This window comes from Carassius carassius, chromosome 15, assembly GCF_963082965.1.
Source record: "Carassius carassius chromosome 15, fCarCar2.1, whole genome shotgun sequence".
NCBI classification, from domain to species: Eukaryota; Metazoa; Chordata; class Actinopteri; order Cypriniformes; family Cyprinidae; genus Carassius; species Carassius carassius.
In genome coordinates this window covers 20,045,731-20,068,348 of record NC_081769.1, presented here as the reverse complement: position 1 = coordinate 20,068,348, position 22,618 = coordinate 20,045,731, and the positions used below count along the sequence as shown (strand labels likewise).

The following is a 22,618-nucleotide window of genomic DNA, read 5'->3' as shown; positions in this document are numbered from 1 at the left end:
AATGCCTGATGAGGTTATGAGCAGAAGCTTGGTTTTGAGCTCAGTGACCCATTTCTGTGTTGTTTTTTAGGTTTGTGTTTGGGTTCCAGATCCAAACATGGCCCATTATAAGATTTTTAACAAAGTCAATCACTTACTGATTTTTTATCTGTTGGTATTTGATAGAATCCATGATGCCATGTGTCTAAACAAGATGTCCAGGACCTCTAGCAGAAATATAGGCCCACGACATCAAAAATACAGCTGTATATTTCATTGTACACATGGGGTACTTTTTATCTCTGTATTCACCAAACCCATCTTGAGTGTTTGCTGCTAAAAAGCTCATTTTTAGTATCTCACCATAGAAACCAGACCCATTTGATGTTCCAGTCATGTCTGATAACTGAGTATGCTTTAGTTTGTTTTTGGATGTTCTAGTATAATTTTTCTTGAAACCCTCCTAAACAACATGTGGTGATGTAGGTTCTGTTTGACAATTGTCTTTTAGGTTTTCTGAACCCGAGACTCAACTATTTTCTGCAATTCTCCAGCTGTGATCCTTGAAGAGTCTTTAGCCACTCAAACTGACCTCCTCACCATGCATTAGGACGATATAGACACACGTCCTCTTCCAGGCAGATTCGTAACATTTTATGTTGATTGGAAATTCTTAATTATTGCCCTGATGGTGAAAATGGGAATTTTCACTGCTCTAGCTTTATTCTTAAAGCCACTTCACCAATTTGTGAAGCTCAATTATTTTTTGCTGGACATCAGAAATATTTTTTTTGTTTTTTCTCATTGTGATGGATGATTAAGGGCATTTGGGCTTTGTTTTCCCTCCTCTTTATATTTCTGTGAAACAGGTAGCCATGGCTGGATAATTTCATGTTTATAATCACGCTGGAGTGCTCAAAATTGTGACTATAATGGTAATATACTTCAGAGATATTTTACTCATAAGAATTTCTAGGGGGGGGCAATAATTGTGTTCAACGAGTATTTGAGAAAAACCTTTATTTCATAAGGGTACCCCCCCCCCCGTTTAAAATTTGTATTATCCAATTAAATCATATGTTTTTGTGGAATTTTTAAATAAAAAAAACAAAAGGATTAACAATGCGGATGAATTTTCACAGCGTTCTTTGTTCATATTTACCAAGGGGGCCACGACTGTATATATATATATGACAGAAACAATTTCTGTAATTAATTACATGATGTTACGATTAAATAATCACAAAATAAATTTGACTGTGAAAATTTCCACAAAAGATTATTTAAAGCTATTTTTGTGTTAATTGAGAAAGTACCAAGTAGACATTGCAAATGGTAGCTTTAGAAATGAATATTTAGTTTGATTTAACAAAGCAATTTATTACATATAAAAATTTAGGCTACAATGGCCTAACAACATAAACTACGGAACAAGATAATTTGATAAATATCTCAATTTTTTGTTCATACTATGAAAGTCATCAGTAACCAAAACAGATTTGTTACCAACAACCCTCAAAATATCTTCCTTTATGTTCCACAAAAGAAATGTTTGAAATGACATGAGGCTGAGTAAAAAATGTAAAAAAAATTCATTAAATGCCTTGTCCAAATACCCACACATGCAGTCTTGGCTACTTGAGAGCACATGCGCGCGACAGGAAGTAAGTGCGCAATACTGTCCCAGGTTTTAAAAAAGCTGAAGCGCAGTGCCCTGAACCCACACTAAATCTACTATTTCAAATACTGCTGTGGAGCGGTTGTATCCCATCATGCTCTGGAAATAAATCATGAGGCTTTTTTGCCAAGATGGCAGGAGATCACGAAAACTTTTCCAATGTAAGTTAAATATTACTGATAATTAGATGTTACACATAATTTGGTGGCATAACAAAGTGCTACACGTTTTGCCAATGAACATCAGAATTGGCAAGTCTTCCACTGGTGTCCTGTGCTTATCACAGATAAAAGCAAGTTCACCCTGAGCACATGTGACAGATGTGAAAGGGTCTGGAGAAGGCGTGGAGAATGTTACGGTGCCGGTAACATCATTCAACATGATTGGTTTGGTAGTGGGTCAGTGATGGTCTGGGGAGGCATATCCATGGGGGGACACACAGATCTCTACAGGCTAGACAATAGCACCCTGACTGCCATTAGGTTTCGGGATGAAATCCTTGGACCTCATCAGACCCTATGCTCGTGCAGTGGGTCCTGGGTTTCTCCTGGTGCATGACAATGCCTGGCCTCATGTGGCGAGTATGCAGGAGGATGCATCCCGGATTAAGGAATTGATACCATTGAATGGCCCCAATACTTGCCTGTCCTAAATCCACTAGAACACCTCTGGGACATTATGTTTCGGTCCATCCAATGCTGCCAGGTTGCACCAAAGACTGTCCATAAGCTCAGTGATTCCTGGTCCTAATCTGGGAGGAAATACCCCAGGACACCGTCCGTCATCTAATTGGGGGCCATACAAACTACTGAGTATCATTTTGAGTAGCTGCAATAAAATTTCATCAAAATGGACTAGCCTTTTTTTCAGCATTCATTTTCAATAATTTTTTCACTTTGATTTTCGGGGTGTCTCTAAATTCAAAGGGTAGATTGATCATTTTCATCAAACACATTCTTTTGTTCCTAACACATACCCCGTCCATATCAATATAGATATCCAGCATGATATTTTTCCACAATGAGATCTGATGTGCTTTCAAGTTTGTAAAACATACAGAAACATAATGTAAGTTTAAAATTAATTTATTCCTGACAAAAAAAGAAAAGTGTACAGCATTTTAAATGCTTAATGCTTGAAACTGCTGCCTTTGAAAAACTATTGATGCATTATAAACATTTCTCATATAAATGCATGCATATCTGGTAGAGCGTCTTTTATTAATGTGTTCTGCCAGAATGCAAAAAAACAGCAAAAAGTCCTCTCCCCAGACAGCATGTCAAATACGCATTACCTTTACTTTTATTTGCTATTCTACATGACATATATTACAAAAAAAGAAAGAAAAGTAAAACAACGTAAAACACTTCCTGCTAAACAACATCTGTGGAAATTTGCATGTTTGGAATTACTTTGTTTTATTTGGAAATGGCATACAAACAAATGTAGATAAGATGAAAAAAGAAAAAAACATGTAGATAAGATGTACAGGAAATATATATTTTAAAATGCACACACTCACATACAAGAAATACTCTATTGACTTCTGTTGAAACTGTTTTAACACTTTTGTTTTGTTTTACAAATTAATAATAATACGGATTATTCTCTTGGGTAATCGACAGTATGTCACTGAATTCATATTTTATTGAGGAAATATTTGTTTTCTAACATAGTTCTGACTAGATTTTTATCCTCAGTTCCCTTTCAAGGGAACAAGACACTGCGTCCTCTGAGGGGACACTATGGGGAACACCTCGTCATGACCCGTGTCTGAAGCATACTTAGAAAAACGCCAACGTGTTGGCCGGCGACAGCCTCTGACGTCACTACCAGCGTGACTATAAATACTTTTGTACTTTTGTTTGAAGCGTGCATCTGAGAACGACCAAAACGGTAAGAGCAATCTATTACTGTTATCATCATGGCTTCCACTAGCAAGGCGTTTAGACAGTGTGTGCATCCGTGTCAGCGTTTTCTGACACCCGATGACACGCACACTCTTTGCGTCTCTTGTTTGGGCGAAGAGCACGCTGAGGAGTGTAGAGAGGGACCTTCCCTTTCACACTCTCCGGCGGCGAACGAGAGCGAACCTCAGGAGGAAGATGTGTTATCATTAACCCATTCTGACACTGAAGTTAGTGCTCTACTGGGTTCTACCCAGGAGGGAAGACATCGGGAGGGAAGAAAGGGGGTTTCTTCTCGATGCTCCGGTCTCGCCTTCTGAGCTTTTCGGTACCTCCGTCGAGATGGTGGTCGAAAAGTTCAGGGAGGCAAGGGCAACCGCCTTACTGACGGTCCGGACCAGAAGGGGGCGCGACACCCACCGCGGAGTGAGACCCGCGCGTGGGAGGCAGGCGCTCTGCGATTGCCTATCCCACACCCCCTCCCGAGGAGCCTGGCTGATCATCAGAATTGGCACAGCACTGCAGGGAATTCCATAGATGTGGAATCACCCTGAGGGGCCGCCTGGCCGCTTGGCGCATCCGGGGAGGTGGTGGTTACGGAGTCCTCTGTATGTACTGCCTCAGGTGATGCTCCCCTGAGGGTTGGAGCTCACCTCTCCCGTGCGATCCTGCGCCTCTGCAATGCTTGGGAACCTTTCTGTACACACGCTAAGCCTGTGTACTTTCTCAAAACCACATGGTGGTCAGTGTGCACGTGAACACTTTGCGCACTGTCTGAAATCCACGTAAGTGGTAAGTGTGCACGCATGACTTTGCGCACTTTCTAAAATCCTGTACGGTAGGGGTTACGCGCTCCGCTTCGTTCCCTTTCTTAAGATGATTAGCCCTGGGTTCCATGGGCTTCATTCAGCTGGTGTATTTGCTATATACCTCAAGCATCGTTTCCCTCAACATGAGGGGCTGGGTGGAGTCCCACATATTGTGGTAATCAGGTGGTAGGCTTCATCAGGCCTCTCTGATGGTGAGCTCCCACATACTGTGGTTGCCAGGTAGTAAGCCTCACCAGGCCTCCCTGGAGATTTAGCTCCCACATACTGTGCGTTCCACTAAATGGCACATTGTGGTTTTCAGATAGTAGGCTCCACCAGGTCTCTCTGAAGGCGAGCTCCCACATACTGTGGTTGCCAGGTTGTAGGCCTCACCAGGCCTCCCTGGAGATTTAGCTCCCACATACTGTGCTTTCCACTAAATAGCACATTGTGGTTTTCAGATAGTAGGCTTTACCAGGTCTCTCTGAAGGTGAGCTCCCACATACTGTGGTTGCCAGGTAGTAGGCCTCACCAGGCCTCCCTGGAGATTTAGCTCCCACATACTGTGCGTTTCCTAAAAAGCGAGCTCCCACGGTTTGTGGTTGTCAGGTAGTAGGCCTCACCAGGCCTCCCTGGAGTCGAGTTCCTTATAGGTGAACTCCCACATATTGTGGTTATCAGGTAGCAGGCTTGACAGGCCTCTCTGAATGTGAGCTCCCACATACTGTGGTTGTCAGGTAACCTTCCAGTACACACGCTAGGCCTGTGTACTTTCTCAAATCCACATGGTGGTCAGTGTGCACGTTAACGATTTGCGCACTGTCTGAAATCCACGTAAAGTGGTAAGTGTGCACGCAAGACTCTGCGCACTTTCTGAAATCCACGTAGGTGGTCAATGTCAATGTCAATGTCACCTTTATTTATATAGCGCTTTAAACAAAATACATTGCGTCAAAGCAACTGAACAACATTCATTAGGAAAACAGTGTCAATAATGCAAAAATGAGAGTTAAAGGCAGTTCATCGTTGGATTCAGTTATGTCATCTCTGTTCAGTTAAATAGTGTCTGTGCATTTATTTGCAATCAAGTCAACGATATCGCTGTAGATGAAGTGTCCCCAACTAAGCAAGCCAGAGGCGACAGCGGCAAGGAACCGAAACTCCATCGGTGACAGAATGGAGAAAAAAACCTTGGGAGAAACCAGGCTCAGTTGGGGGGCCAGTTCTCCTCTGACCAGACGAAACCAGTAGTTCAATTCCAGGCTGCAGCAAAGTCAGATTGTGCAGAAGAATCATCTGTTTCCTGTGGTCTTGTCCTGGTGCTCCTCTGAGACAAGGTCTTTACAGGGGATCTGTATCTGGGGCTCTAGTTGTCCTGGTCTCCGCTGTCTTTCAGGGATGTAGAGGTCCTTTCTAGGTGCTGATCCACCATCTGGTCTGGATACGTACTGGATCCGGGTGACTGCAGTGACCCTCTGATCTGGACACAGACTGGATCTGGTGGCCACGGTGACCTCGGAACAAGAGAGAAACAGACAAATATTAGCGTAGATGCCATTCTTCTAATGATGTAGCAAGTACATAGGTTGTTATGGGAAGTGTTTCCGGTTCCGGTTTACCTAATTAATGCAGCCTAAAAATCCTTTAACGGATTTGGATAATAAAAGCATATTAGTATGTTATGTGTATGCCAGGTTAAAGAGATGGGTCTTTAATCTAGATTTAAACTGCAAGAGTGTGTCTGCCTCCCGAACAATGTTAGGTAGGTTATTCCAGAGTTTGGGCGCCAAATAGGAAAAGGATCTGCCGTCTGCAGTTGATTTTGATATTCTAGGTATTATCAAATTGCCCGAGTTTTGAGAACGTAGCGGACGTAGAGGATTATAATGTAAAAGGAGCTCATTCAAATACTTAGGTGCTAAACCATTCAGGGCTTTATAAGTAATAAGCAATATTTTAAAATCTATGCGATGCTTGATAGGGAGCCAGTGCAGTGTTGACAGGACCGGGCTAATATGGTCATATTTCCTGGTTCTAGTAAGAACTCTTGCTGCTGCATTTTGGACTAGCTGTAGTTTGTTTACTAAGCGTGCAGAACAACCACCCAATAAAGCATTACAATAATCTAACCTTGAGGTCATAAATGCATGGATTAACATTTCTGCATTTGACATTGAGAGCATAGGCCGTAATTTAGATATATTTTTGAGATGGAAAAATGCAGTTTTACAAATGCTAGAAACGTGGCTTTCTAAGGAAAGATTGCGATCAAGTAGCACACCTAGGTTCCTAACTGATGATGAAGAATTGACAGAGCAACCATCAAGTCTTAGACAGTGTTCCAGGTTATTACAAGCAGAGTTTTTAGGTCCTATAATTAACACCTCTGTTTTTTCAGAATTTAGCAGTAAGAAATTACTCGTCATCCAGTTTTTTATATCGACTATGCAATCCATTAGTTTTTCAAATTGGTGTGTTTCACCGGGCTGCGAAGAAATATAGAGCTGAGTATCATCAGCATAACAGTGAAAGCTAACACCATGTTTCCTGATGATATCTCCCAAGGGTAACATATAAAGCGTGAAGAGTAGCGGCCCTAGTACTGAGCCTTGAGGTACTCCATACTGCACTTGTGATCGATAGGATACATCTTCATTCACTGCTACGAACTGATGGCGGTCATATAAGTACGATTTAAACCATGCTAATGCACTTCCACTGATGCCAACAAAGTATTCAAGTCTATGCAAAAGAATGTTGTGGTCAATTGTGTCAAACGCAGCACTAAGATCCAATAAAACTAATAGAGAGATACACCCACGATCAGATGATAAGAGCAGATCATTTGTAACTCTAAGAAGAGCAGTCTCAGTACTATGATACGGTCTAAATCCTGACTGGAAATCCTCACATATATCATTTTTTTCTAAGAAGGAATATAATTGTGTGGATACCACCTTTTCTAGTATCTTGGACAGAAAAGGAGATTTGAGATTGGTCTATAATTAACTAGTTCTTTGGGGTCAAGTTGTGGTTTTTTGATGAGAGGCTTAATAACAGCCAGTTTGAAGGTTTTGGGGACATGTCCTAATGACAATGAGGAATTAATAATAGTCAGAAGAGGATCTATGACCTCTGGAAGCACCTCTTTCAGGAGCTTAGATGGTATAGGGTCTAACATACATGTTGTTGGTTTAGATGATTTAACAAGTTTATACAATTCTTCCTCTCCTATAGTAGAGAATGAGTGGAACTGTTCCTCAGGGGATCTATAGTGCACTGTCTGATGTGATACTGTAGCTGACGGCTGAATGGTTGCAATTTTATCTCTAATAGTATTGATTTTAGAAGTAAAGTAGTTCATAAAGTCATTACTGCTGTGGTGTTGGGAAATGTCAACACTTGTTGAGGCTTTATTTTTCGTTAATTTAGCCACTGTATTGAATAAATACCTGGGGTTATGTTTGTTTTCTTCTAAAAGAGAAGAAAAGTAATCGGATCTAGCAGTTTTTAATGCTTTTCTGTAGGATATGTTACTTTCCCGCCAAGCAATACGAAATACCTCTAGTTTTGTTTTCCTCCAGCTGCGCTCTATTTTTCGGGCTGCTCTCTTTAGGGTGCGAGTATGCTCATTATACCATGGTGTCAAACTGTTTTCCTTAACCTTCCTTAAGCGTAAAGGAGCAACTTTATTTAAAGTGCTAGAAAAGAGAGAGTCCATAGTTTCTGTTACATCATCAAGTTGTTCTGAGGTTTTGGATATGCTAAGAAATTTGGATACATCAGGAAGATAACTTAAAAAGCAGTCTTTTGTGGTAGAAGTGATGGTTCTTCCATACTTGTAACAAGAAGTAGAATTTACAATTTTGGCTATATGAATTTTGCAAAGAACTAAATAATGATCTGAGATATCATCACTTGGCTGAATAATTTCAACACCATCAACATCAATTCCATGTGACAGTATTAAATCTAGAGTAGATGCTGATCCCAATGCATCGTTTTCATTATCAACATGGATATTAAAATCACCAACTATTAAAACTTTATCTGCAGCCAGAACTAACTCGGATGTAAAATCACCAAACTCTTTAATAAAGTCTGTATGGTGCCCTGGTGGCCTGTATACAGTAGCCAGTACAAACATAACAGGGGATTTATCATTAACATTTGTTTCTTTGGATAATGTTATATGAAGTACCATTACTTCAAATGAGTTATACTTGAAGCCTGCCCTCTGAGAAATCCTGAAAACGTTGTTATAAATTGAAGCAAGACCTCCACCTTTGCCTTTTAGACGTGGCTCATGTTTATAACAGTAATCTTGGGGGGTGGACTCATTTAAAATAATGTAATCATCAGGTTTTAGCCAGGTTTCTGTCAAACAGAGTACATCTATATTATGATCAGTGATCATATTATTTACAAAAAGTGTTTTCGTAGAAAGGGATCTGATATTCAATAAGCCAAGCTTTATCATTTGTTTATCCATATTGCTTCTGTTTTTTATTTGTTGAACCTCAATTAAATTGTTAATCTTAACTTGGTTTGGACGTTTTTTGTATTTTCTAGTTCGGGGAACAGACACAGTCTCTATAGTGTGATATCTAGGTGAAAAAGTCTCTATGTGCTGAGAATTAACTGACCTCTGTGACGGGAGGCAGCTAGCAGACGGTCGGTTTAGCCAGTCTGTCTGCTTCCTGACCTGGGCCCCAGTTAGTCAAGTATAAACACTAAGACTATTTGCCATATTTCTAGAGAGAAGAGTGGCGCCACCCCAGGAGGGATGAAGACCATCTCTTTTCAACAGGTCAGGTCTGCCCCAAAAGCTCGTCCAATTGTCTATGAAACCTATGTTATTCTGTGGGCACCACTTAGACATCCAGCCATTGAGCGATGACAATCTGCTATGCATCTCATCACCACGGTAAGCAGGGAGGGGACCAGAGCATATTACAGTGTCTGACATCGTGCTTGCAAGTTCACACACCTCTTTAATGTTATTTTTAGTGATCTCCGACTGGCGAAGTCGAACATCATTAGCGCCGGCATGAATAACAATCTTACTGTATTTACGTTTAGCATTAGCCAGCACTTTTAAATTTGCCAAGATGTCAGGCGCTCTGGCTCCCGGTAAACATTTGACTATGGTGGCTGGTGTCTCTATATTCACGTTCCGTACAATAGAATCACCAATAACTAGAGCACTTTCATCAGGTTTCTCAGTGGGTGCATCACTGAGTGGGGAGAACCTGTTTAATGTTTTGATCGGAACAGAAGAGCGGTGTTTTGACCCACGACTACGCTGCCTCACCGTCACCCAGTTGCCCTGCTGCTGGGGCTCTGTTTCCGGAACCGAACAATGTACAGGAATCCCTGAGCTAGACGCATCCAAAGCCGTATCTAGAGCCCTAACATTCTTACTGTCCTCAATTAAAGTTTGGATGCGTGTCTCTAATTCTGAAATCTTCTCTGTCAGCCTAACTATTTCCCTGCATTTATCACATGTGAATCCCTCATCAGCGACAGAGATAGATAAACTGTACATGTGGCAAGAGGTGCAAGAAACAATGATAGGAGAAGCCATTACTCACCGTGCTTGATGAAAATTCTTCTGCTTGATGAAAATTCTTCAGGTGGTAAGTGTGCACGCAAGATTCTGCGCACTTTCTAAAATCCTGTATGGTAAGGGTTACACGCTCCGCTTCATTCCCTTTCTTGAGATGATTAGCCCCGGTGTTCCTTGGGCTTCATCCAACCAGTGTGTACTTATTGTACACCCCACGCCCCCTCAACAGGGGGGGGCTGTGTGGGCAATTCTCGGGTAGTTCGGCAGCGCTCCCCTTTTCTGAAAGGGGAGCGCTATGAGCATGCTGCTCGGAGCTCGGAGTCTTCCTCTCTTGGGAGACTGATTCTCGGTTCTTTCAGAGCGCTCTAGTACCACATACTGTTTTGAGACGCTCTGTGAGAGCAGGCATCCTGCTGAGGCAGGGGCTGAGGCTTGGGGAATGGCGCTGTTTACACCAAGGTGTTAAGGCAGAGTTAGAGAGGGTGGTTTTTTTGCGGCTCGAGAGAGCGTCGCACTATCCCCTCTGGCTTCCTCTGACTCATCCAGTTCGAAGTTCCCTTGAAAGGGAACGTCTCAGGTTACGAATGTAACCATGGTTCCCTGAGAGGGAACGAGACACTGCGTCCTCTAGCTCCCTGCCATGCTTCGGACGCAAGCTTCACGAAGAAGATAAGTGACGGGTCCTACGGGCGCGTATTTATAGTCACGCTGGTAGTGACGTCAGAGGCTGTCGCCGGCCAACACGTTGGCGTTTTTCTAAGTATGCTTCAGACAAGGGTCACGACGAGGTGTTCCCCATAGTGTACCCTCAGAGGACGCAGTGTCTCGTTCCCTCTCAGGGAACCATGGTTACATTCGTAACCTGAGACGTTCTCAGATGTTCTCTAAACCACACCCTAAATCCACACCTACACCATTTTCATAAACAGCTTCCACATCATTTTGAGACATGCAGAGATACCAATATTATAAACACCTGTGCACAGATAAGGAGAGTTTGTCTATTAGAAAAGCAAAAATAGAAAAGTTGACTGCTTATTTATTATGGCTGGGTTTTGGCACAATTTTTGCGATTCCATTCAATTCTCATTCTCATTCACAAGCTTTAGATTCGATTACCAATTTGATTCAATTCAATATTAATTATTTTCGATATCAGGTACAGTTGCCTACATGCCAAATTTTCTCAAACATTTAAATGGTGTCTGTCATAAAAAATATGATGGATTTATTCAAACATAAACATAAGAACAGTAAAAAAAAATGAATATTTTATATGGTTCATATATTTAGAAAAATACCCCTCTCTACAGTTTATTTTTCTATCTTACTGTTTATGGTTACCGAATATGTTTGTTAGGTTTGGTAAATGTGACGTTACGTTGTTTACAAGCTGTTATATTGACGTCTTTGCGCGGCTGAAACACTGATTGGACGATTACCAGTGAGAGGATACGGATTGTTGTAATTAATGTGATTAATTAATGTAACTCTGATATTAATGTGGAGGAGATGATCAGTTCACATGCTCTACGCGCTCCCGCGTCTGTTCAAATGATGCGCTACAGCTATCTTTCACTCGACATTAAACGGCGCCAAAATGACATTTATTGTTTGAATACTGCATTAAAATGGACATATATTGAAACCTGAGACTTTGTTTCATTTAAAAAGCACCAAAGCAAAATGCTTATTGTGATTTATTGGATAGGAAGTGTCCATCAGTGTTCAGTCCATTAACTGAAAACAGGCTAGACTAATCGATTATTGGGATTTAAGAATCGATATCGTCCGTTTAAAAAAGAAAATCGATTAATATCTTACTATCGATATTTTTTACCCAGTCTTTATGGTTATGATCACAAGTAATCCTGAAGAATTAGAAAGATTTCCATATGGGTAACAGGCCATTATTGGTGTTGGAAAATATATTGTGATAGATGTTTGTTTATTTATAATGCTGTTTTATTGTACAAAATAAAGTTTACTTGCAATAATATGCACATTACCCCCCCCCCCCTCCCCAAAAAAGAAAGAAAGAAAGAAAGAAAGAAAGAAAGAAAGAAAGAAAGAAAGAAAGAAAGAAAGAAAGAAAAAAAGAAAGAAAGAAAGAAAAAGAAAAATGGTCTGCTTCCAGAAAGATTCTTCCTGCTTGACAACATTCGTGTGGAAATGTGCATGTTTGGAATTGCTTTGTGTTTTATTTGGAAATAGCATTCAGACAAAAAAAAAAAAAAAAGATAAGTTAAGTAGATAAGTTAAAATGTACGGGGAATATTTAATATGGTCAGCATATATTTTAAAATGCACATACACATACAAGGAATACTCTATTGACTTCTGTTGCAAGTGTATTAACATTTTTGTTTTGTTTTATACATTTACAGACAGATTTTCATAAAATTTCAGTTTTCTTATAAAGTAGTTCTGACTAGATTTTTAGCCTCAGTTCTCAGATGTTCTCTAACCACACCCTAAATCTACACCTACACCTTTTTCATAAACAGCTTCCACATCATTTTGACACAGGCAGAGATACCGATATTACCACCTGTGCACAGATAAGGTGAGTTTGTCTTAATATGAATGCAAAAATACAAAAGTTGACTGCTAATTTATGTATTGATCACATATAAAATAAGCAATCCTGAAGAATTAGAATTCCATATTATTGGTGTGTAGGAAAACAAATATTTTCCAATAGATATTTACTTATAATGCTGTTTTATTGTATATAATGTATGGATTAGTATATGTATTTATGTTTGTTTGTTTGAAAATATAAATAGTGTAAAACAGTGTAGATGCTCGTGAGGATAAGTTTTATTCTATATGGGGCTGATCTACACATTATCTAGGTAACACTCTTCCAGCTGAATTTTGTTCCCAAATAAATAAATAAATAATACCTTTGAATTTGTACGATACTGTATTTTCTCCACTACATGTCGGTGTAACTTAAAAAGAATACTGCGTTCACCTTTAAATTCAACTAATAACCACTATGAGAAGTGTCAATAAATGAATTGTACTCACTTTATTTAAAGGGAAAAGATAACGTGTTTACTTAAATGATAATAACGTCATATGACATTAATATGATGATTTATATGATAATTACTTTATATATTTTATACTGAATGGTTAGTAAACACATGTTTAAATTTCACATGGCTATGTGTAGACAGCGACATCTAGGCCTGTAAACAGCGGCTTTATTATACTAACTTATCAAAACATCGTTAAAGACTGAATTTGTAAATAAAGGCACCAGTACTGCAAAACTAATGTGCAAACGATTCACTAGACGTTTCATGGCAGTAACATTTACAGTTTTTTTGGAAGGTGTCAATCGGGGCTAAAATCGGCCTAATTATCCTGCCGTGTGGACCAGGCTTAAACGTTTCACTAGAAACACTATTAAGCCTAGTTCACACGGCAGTATAATTAGGCCGATTTTAGCCCCGATTCACCCCTTCCGACAATCTTAAGGATGCTCCGATTATCGTAAAATAATCCGATCAGATATTCCTGCCGTGTGTGGTGTGTTAAGACTGCTCTCCTCTGCTCAGAAGGACGTCCGGACCGCTCCGATCTCAAATCGGGGATATCCAACATGTTGGATTTATTTGGCCCAAATTTTTCTCGTGTGTGGTGTCCCCCGAGGACAAACGATCACGCAGCCTGTGGACTGTGGCGTGTAGCCAATCAGAAAGCAAGGTGATGAGGCGGCGAGGAAGTACTGGGAAACAAAATCAAAACAGCCGGCGGCATGGTGCACCAGAAAGTCCGGTGGACGTCGGAGATGGAGGACCTTGTCTCCACTTCTTTGACCATCGCATTTTCTTGTTTTTCTTATGTTTTTTTTTCGGTAACAAACAAAGGACAAACTATTACCACTGCATCCTCTTCGTCCGCCATGATTGTTTACTCTGAAGTCACGTTTGATTTCGAGGGATTTTGCGAGATTTCCCGTCTGACCTGGGAATTTTCCGGAGTCAAACCGGTTCGTGTGTGATGTGTTGACTTTGCCGTGTGGCTGCACACCACACACTGTACGAACAAAACTGTTAGACCCGTGATTTTTTATCGCCGTGTGTGGGGTCTCTCAGGTTTGGAAAATCGGCCGACAATTTTAAAATCGTCCCGTGTGAACCAGGCATTACTTGCAGTAAAACCCCCGGAATGCTTCTTGACATTTATCCAGTTGCTTTGCTGTTTCAGAGTCATCATGTCAGATGAAGTCAACGTCTTTATGGACCCTTTCCTCAAAATCTACACAAATCCTGATCATATAGAATTAGCTGATAATCTCACAGACATCAAAAAGCCAGAGGAAGAGGACAACAACAAAAATGTTTGTATAATTTCCAGAGAGTTTTTAGACATATTGTCTAATGCCACGGCAAACACAGAAGATTCAGACTCTCTTGGTTTAGAATTACAGGAAATAATTGACTCTCCACCTGCAGAGAAAACAAACAAACTGAAAAGTAAATCTGGATCATCATCAACTACATCACAAACATTCAGCGTAGAGGAGACTAACATAAAAATAATCACCACATTGTAAATATCCAACGATCAGTCCAAGAAATATACAGCGAAATCAGGAAATAGCTGAGAAAAATGTACAAACTAAATGTTCTGTCGAACTTAAAGAAAAAAACATTAAAAAGCCAGAGGTAGAGGACAACAACAGACATGTATATGTGGTTTCCAATGAGTTTGTAGAGGTATTGTCTAAAGCCACAGCAAACACAGAAGATTCAGACTCTCTTGGTTTAGAATTACAGGAAATGATTGACTATCCACCTGCAGAGAAAACAAACAAACTGAAAAGTAAACTGAAAGAGTTAGAAAATGTTACACTTAACATTGCTATAACAGGGATGACAGGAGCAGGGAAGTCTTCCTTTGTCAATGCCCTCAGAGGCCTTTCTAATGATGATAAAGACGCAGCTCCCACAGGAACAACTGAGACTACCATGAAGCCCAACATGTATCTGCATCCCTCCATGCCAAATGTGAAGATATGGGACCTGCCTGGAATTGGTAGTCCCAAATTTAAAGCAAAGAAGTACCTGAAAGATGTCAATTTCCACACGTATGATTTCTTTCTCATAGTGACCTCTGAAAGATTTAAGGAGAACGACATCGAGCTGGCCAGAGCGATCATGAAGAGCAAGAAGCTATTTTATTTCATTCGCACTAAAATTGATAACGACATTCGTGCTGAATCACACAAAAGAAACTTTGATGAGCGGATGTTGCTCGAAAACATTCGAGAGGATTGTAAGGTAAACCTATTGAGAGTCGGAATATCCCAAATATTCCTAGTATCTTCATTTAATTTGGAAAAATATGACTTTCAGAAGCTCATCAACACCCTCGAAGATGAACTTCCAGAGAACAGGAAATTTGCTCTCATTCAGTCTCTTCCCGTTTATTCTCCAGAGGCCCTCACAAAGAAGAAAACATACAAGAAAAATTGGCTAAATGCATTTGCAGCCAGGCGGTCGAGGCAATAGCTCCCATCCCAGGATTGTCACTGGCCTGTGATTATGGCATCATGAAGAAGTTTTTTCAGCAAGTCTACACAGGCTTTGGCTTATCAAATCAGGCAGGAGCTATCAGACCGAGTGAACAAACCGGTTCACTTTCTAATTTTGCCAGTTTCTTTCATTTGTGTCTGTATATCTAAGTGTGTACAGTATGCACTGCATGTATGCTGGATGTGCAGTGAATAAAATACTTATTGATTAAATAATTGATTTATTCTTCTTTTTATTTCACTTGGTGTTATTTAGTTAATTAGATGACTTTGTTCATTGGTTTGCAACCTTATTAGATATCTTATGTACACACACACACACACACACACACACAAAACAATTAAAAAAATAAATGTATCTAAGACATCATATACTTTCCAAACACTAATATTCGACTAAATTCAAATTCTACAAGCTACGCAAAAAAAAATAATAATAATAATAATAATAATTACTGCTATACATAAGCATCTGTTATACTCACTTCTTTATTCATTAAACACTTCTGGAATTAAATATGACCTGGAATCTTGCATATTGTAAAGAACAATAATGCACAATACACTTCCCCTGGGCAACATGAATTCAAGCATCATGTTATACTAAACACACTATACACAGTATTTTACTATGATACACATGATTATTTAAAATGTTAATACCCTGTTCATTTTGACCATTTTTAACAGATGCCATTCATCTGAAGTCTCATTTTAATGAAGTGAAAAGGTGTCACAAAAATTTTATTATTAACAGCAGTAAGAACTTGGGGGGGGGGGGGGGGGTGAACTCAGATAAATTGACAAAGTCAATTAAGAGAGTCATTTAAACAAAATCGGGAGTGCACAATTTGTATTCAAATACATAATGTTAAAAAATTAATTTAGTCAAATTAAATGTACTTAATTATGAAATATAAAAAAATATAAAAAAGGAAATATAGAGTTTTAAATTGTGTATTAGCCTCAGCAAAGTTCAAACAAAATTGAATCTTTTTTAGGAAAAAGTTAATTTGTTTGCTTAAAGATTGTCCATGGATTAAACACAAGCCTCAATAGAGAAAAAATGAATGTTGACAAGCTGAGTTTGTTTTGCATGAGATGTACATGCCATCGCTGGTAAAAAAAGCCACAGAAATATCTTGTTGAAATGTTGAAAAACATGAACCAGGAACACGTGTATATGTATATATATATATATATATATATATATATATATATATATATATATATATATTAAAAAAAGTTATTTAAGTTTGTAAAACATATGGAAACATACGTTTTAAAGCATTTAATTAATTTCAGTTTAAATGCTTTATGCATGAATCTGCAGCCTTTGACACATTGTTGATGAATTATCAACATACTCTCCTATGAATGCATGCATGTCTGACAGAGCGTCTTTGGTTCTGTGGTTTAATGTAAAACACTTTATATGACATTTTTAGTAATGTCAAGCAACATGTTGCAACCTGTTCATTTATGCATGTTATTGCCATAGTTGCAATAATATGCACATTACCCCCCCCCCACCAAAAAAAGAAAGAAAGAAAGAAAGAAAGAAAGAAAGAAAGAAAGAAAGAAAGAAAAATGATCTGCTTCCAGAAAGATTCTTCCTGCTTAACAACATTCGTGTGGAAATGTGCATGTTTGGAATTGCTTTGTGTTTTATTTGGAAATAGCATTCAGACAAAATTTAGATATTATAAAAAAAAGAAAAAGATAAGTTAAGTAGATAAATTAAATGTACAGGAAATATTTAATATGGTCAGCATATATTTTAAAATGCACATAAACATACACATACAAGAAATACTCTATTGACTTCTGTTGCAAGTGTGTTTTTACATTTACAGACTATTTTTATAGTAATCAATAGCGTGTCACTGAATTTATATTTAATTAAGAAAATTTCAGTTTTCTTATAAAGTAGTTCTGACTAGATTTTTAGCCTCAGTTCTCAGATTTTCTCTAAACCACACCCTAAATCTACACCTACACCTTTTTCATAAACAGCTTCCACATCATTTTGACACAGGCAGAGATACCGATATTACCACCTGTGCACAGATAAGGTGAGTTTGTCTTATTATGAATGCAAAAATACAAAAGTTGACTGCTAATTTATGTATTGATCACATATAAAATAAGCAATCCTGAAGAATTAGAATTCCATATTATTGGTGTGTAGGAAAACAAATATTTTCCAATAGATATTTACTTATAATGCTGTTTTATTGTACGGATTAGTATATTTATGTTTGTTTATTTGTTTGTTTAAAAAAATATAAATAGTGTAAAACAGTGTAGATGCTCTTGAGGATAAGTTTTATTCTATATGGGACTGATCTACACTTTATCTTGGTAACACTCTTCCAGCTGAATTTTGTTCCCAAAAAAAAAAAAAAACCTTTGAAGTTGTACGATACTGTATTTTCTCAACTACATGTCGGTGTAACTCCACTACATAACGGTGTAAAGAATACTGCGTTCACCTTTAAATTCAACTAATAACCACTATGAGAAGTGTCAATAAATGAATTGTACTCACTTTATTTAAAGGGAAAATATAACGTGTTTACTTAAATGATGATAACGTCATATGACATTAATATGATGATTTATATGATAATTACTTTATATATTTTATACTGAATGGTTTGTAAACTACATGTTTAAAGGGTAACTAAACCCTAAACCAACTTTTTTTAGTTAATGATCTTTAAGAATGGGGCTTTATTAGAGCTGTTCATTGATTCGAGTAACTTTTTTGACATTTGAGTATGAAGTGTTTTAATTCTACAATATGTGGTGTAAAAACGTCTGAGTGCTGCCCTCTTCAGGTTGAATGGTGGCTACTGCAGTTGATTTTTCCTATTGGATGTTGCGGTGGCAAGTGATGTAAGTGGTGGCAGGTGACTTAAGCAGTTTCCAGCTCACCACGCCCCTTGGTACGAGCTACCACGCCCTTGGCAGTATAAAAACATCTTGTTATGTCAAAATTACTTTAGTAGTGAGTCAGAAGTTGGAATTGCGAGTATTGAAAACGACCAGGATAGACTATTATAGCATCTATTTAGCATAGCATTTATACAGTTATTTAGATTATTTTGTGCAGTTTGTGCAGCCTATGCAGTTAATTAGCATAGTTGGTATTGTAACGTTAGTATTGTTAGAAGCATAGTTAGTAGCATAGTATTGTATCAGTTAGGATAGCTTCAAGTTAGCGTAGATTTATTTACAGTGGTCAGGATAGTACGTATGTGTAGTGTTGCTGGTTGCGATAGCACTGCTGGACTGCATAGTTTTCCAGCAGACTTTAAAATTAGGCACCAGTGCTTGCATGCACTTGACCTGGAAGATCACGACTTCCCGCCTAGAGCTGGAGTTGGCAAACTGCATTTTACGCGGGATTGCTTCTCCAACGCAATGGAGGTGGAAATGGGTTTCTCCACACAGCTCGCGCTGAAAAGCGACGCAGTGCAGGAGTTAAGACCGCAGTTTGAGCCAGCGGCTCGAATTGATATGGCTCAGGCCACCGACACCTCGACATCATCCACTTTCAGGTGAAGGAGGGGAAAAAAAACTCCTCTACTTCAAATGAACGCTCCGTTGCAAAGCTACTTGCGTCACTACAGTCATACCCACAACTCACCATTTTAGCGACTCTGACAGCAGCTGTCAATCAATTCGTCACTGCGGGACTGCAGGTTCACGCCCCACGCACTCAGCCCCGCCCTCGGTTCATCCCCTCTATTTCCGATGTGCTCTGCCCACTTTTCAGCATTTTTCAAATATTGCCAGTGGGTGGAGTCAGGCTCTGAACAGGGGTTTAGTTACCCTTTAAATTTCACATGGCTATGTGTAGACAGCGACAACTACTGTAAACAGCGGCTTTATTATACTAACTTATCAAAACATCGTTAAAGACTGAATTTGTAAATAAAAGCACTAGTACTACAAAACTAATGTGCAAACGTTTCACTAGACGTTTCATGGCAGTAACATTTACACAGTTGCTTTGTTTTTTCAGAGTCATCATGTCTGATGAAGTCAATGTCTTTATGGACCCTTTTCTCAAAATCTACAGAAAAAAAACAACAGAATCCTTTCACGAGGACACTCTGTTGAAAGCTAATAGAGAGACACACAATTGTTGAAGTCCCTAGGAGTCGTCCAATCAAAACTCATTCAAACTATGGAGAAACAACCAGAGAAACCACAAAAAAGGAGTTCATTACTGGACATTGTTGAATCAAAGCTTCATGATGTGAAGGAAAGAGAGAGGCTGAGAGAAAAAAACCTGAGTGATAAAAAAAGGCAAGCAGAAAAAGAAATAATAACACATATAACAAATGAAACAACTGTAGATCACTCAGAAAAAGCTGAAATGTGTCATTTTGACATGATACAGATGGCACAATGTCTTGAGGAGCAAAATGAGCAAACCGAAGCTGAGGAACCATGTGAAGTGACCCCAGAACAACATGGGAGAGAAAAAATACAGGGTGATAAAGAGAATCAAGCAGAGAAACAAGTGATACATATAACAAATGAAACAACTGAATATCAGTCAGAAAAAGTTGAAATGTGTAATTTTGACATGATACAGATGGCACAATGTCTTGAGGAGCAAAATGATCAAACCGAAGCTGAGGAACCATGTGAAGTAACCACAGAACAACATGTGAGAGAAAAAATACAGGGTGATAAAGAGAAGCAAGCAGAGGAAGAGGTGATACCAAATGAAACTGTAGATCAGTCAGAAAAAGTTGAAATGTGTCAAATTGACATGATACAGAAGGCAAAATGTTTTGAGGAGCAAAATGAGCAAACTGAAGCTGAGGAACCATGTGAAGTGACCCCAGAACAACAACACATGAAGGCTGTTGATAAAGAGGAGGAAAGAGAGCCAAAAATTACAGTTCTGATGACAAATGAGGAAGCAAAGGGAATATTTGAGTGTGAAAAAGATACAGACATTCATAAAGCAATTCAACCTGACAGTGTCAAAACAGACAATTGTCAAGAGCCACAAGCTGCTGTAATAGAAAAATATTTTTCGACAGACAAACCTAATAAGACTAATCTCAGTGAACAATCAAATAAAGTCACTACTAATGAGGAAAATGAGGATGTTATGGAGATACAGAAGCAAGAATTTCTCAGTGGAGCGGTGTGTCCAGATGCCAAGGAGTCACAAGATGACACAGATAATGTGTTTCTGTGTAAAGCAAAAGAGAACATGCATTTAAAATCAGAAAGCACTGAGAAGAATGAAAGTATAAACACAACACCTAAAAAGCAAGAAGAGGAGCACGTTTATGAAGTACCTGATGTTATACTCACTAGTTCTGCTGAATACATTTATGAAACAGAAAGTGTTAAAGAACCACTGAAGCACCTGGACAACGTCACACTTCACATTGCTGTTACAGGATCAACTGGAGCAGGAAAATCCAGCTTTATCAATGCAATACGAGGTCTGAAACCTGACGACATAAACGCAGCTCCCACAGGAGTGACTGAGACGACAATGACATCAACAGTGTACGCACATCCTACAATGCCCAGTGTAAAATTTTGGGACCTGCCAGGGACTGGAAGTCCCAAATTTAAAGCCAAAAAATATCTAAAGAATATGAAACTTGAAACCTTTGACTTCTTCATCATCATCTCCTCCGAGAGATTCAAAGAAAATGATATCATGCTGGCTAAAGCAATAAAAGAGAAGAAGAAGTTGTTCTACTTTCTCCGCTCGAAGACTGACAATGACATTCGAGCAGAATCTCAAAGGAAAGACTTCGATGAGCAGAAAGTTCTCTCACATATTCGCGAGGACTGCCATAGAAACCTTAATGATGTGGATAACCCAAAACCAGACATTTTTCTGATTTCCTCTTTTGAATTGCATAAATATGATTTTCAAACCCTCATCGAAACACTGGAGAAGCAGCTACCTGCTCACAAGAAAGATGCTTTGATTTTGTCCTTGCCAATATACTCCTCTAAGATTCTGGATGAGAAAATTGAGTTGTTTATGAAACAAACCTGGTCGGCAGCCGTCGCCTCTGGGTCCATTGCTGTGGCTCCAGTGCCTGGTCTTTCCATGGCTTGTGATGCTGCCATTTTGCTGGCTTTCTTCACCAAGTGTTTCTATGCGTTCGGTCTGGATGATGAATCAATAGATAAGCTTTCGGTCAGAGTCAACAATCCATCCCTCAAATCTGTAAGAAAGTCACCTCTAGTGATAGCTATTGGGCAAAAGAAACTCAGTAGTAAGGAGTTATCAGCACTGACAAATAGGGAAGCAGCAGTTAAATTTGCGTGGAGCATGGTTCCTGTTGTAGGTAGTAAAAAAACTGCAGAAATGTCTTACTCCGCAACATTGAACCTTCTGCGAGCAGGAGTTCAGGATCTTGCTGAGACAGCCAAAGAAGTGCTGAAAGTGGCAGGTCTGACTGACGTCTACTGAAATCACAGACTGAGATCAGTCAAGAGGTCATGCCATTGATCTTTTTCCTTAAGCCTTTTTTACTTTTTTTACGCAGTCACATTCACTCATAAGTACTAACTCAAAATTATGCTGAGCTGCATGTAATTACTGACTGTTTTGAACATGTTTTTCCATATTATCTTAAAAATGCCTTAAATTGCTTTTGTTAATTGATTTACTTCTTGTAAAACATTCCAATAAAGTGCCATGTCATGTCATGGACTAAATGTGTTGTTTGTTAGATTGTGTGCTGAGTGTGTGTAGAAATTAAGCTACCATGTCCTCTATTTACAAAATGTTTACTTTTGTATATAAACTATTTATAGGAATCTGGTCACAATTAGCTAACAGTTAAATTTTTCATGTTTTATTTTTGTTTATTATCTGATTTTAATGATGTATAGGCTAATGTCTCATACATAATAAAAATTAAACAATGTGTAGCTTTTATTATAAAAACATTTACTCGTTTTTACTCTGCAGCGACAAAAACTGAAGCATGGTTAAACCTTTGCAATGAGCAATTCCTTAGTCGCATAATGTATAACCAAATAGCGTTTCAGAATGTTTTTATTTTATTTTATTTTTTTACACAGTTTCACGACTCACGAGGCGGAAATCAAAAA

General features: G+C 38.8%; 2 protein-coding genes across 2 annotated transcripts; both read left to right on the top strand.

Moving 5' to 3' along the window:
• Positions 1 to 14,731: 14,731 nt before the first annotated feature.
• On the top strand, positions 14,732 to 15,605 carry LOC132157771 (interferon-gamma-inducible GTPase 10-like). The gene has a single exon (XM_059567055.1). The coding sequence runs from the start codon at positions 14,742 to 14,744 to the stop codon at positions 15,471 to 15,473; it is 732 nt and encodes a 243-aa protein (XP_059423038.1). The 5' UTR covers positions 14,732 to 14,741; the 3' UTR covers positions 15,474 to 15,605.
• A 3,949-nt stretch (positions 15,606 to 19,554) lies between these two features.
• Positions 19,555 to 22,113, top strand: LOC132157770 (uncharacterized). The gene has a single exon (XM_059567054.1). The coding sequence runs from the start codon at positions 19,695 to 19,697 to the stop codon at positions 21,969 to 21,971; it is 2,277 nt and encodes a 758-aa protein (XP_059423037.1). The 5' UTR covers positions 19,555 to 19,694; the 3' UTR covers positions 21,972 to 22,113.
• The last annotated feature ends 505 nt before the right edge of the window (positions 22,114 to 22,618 follow it).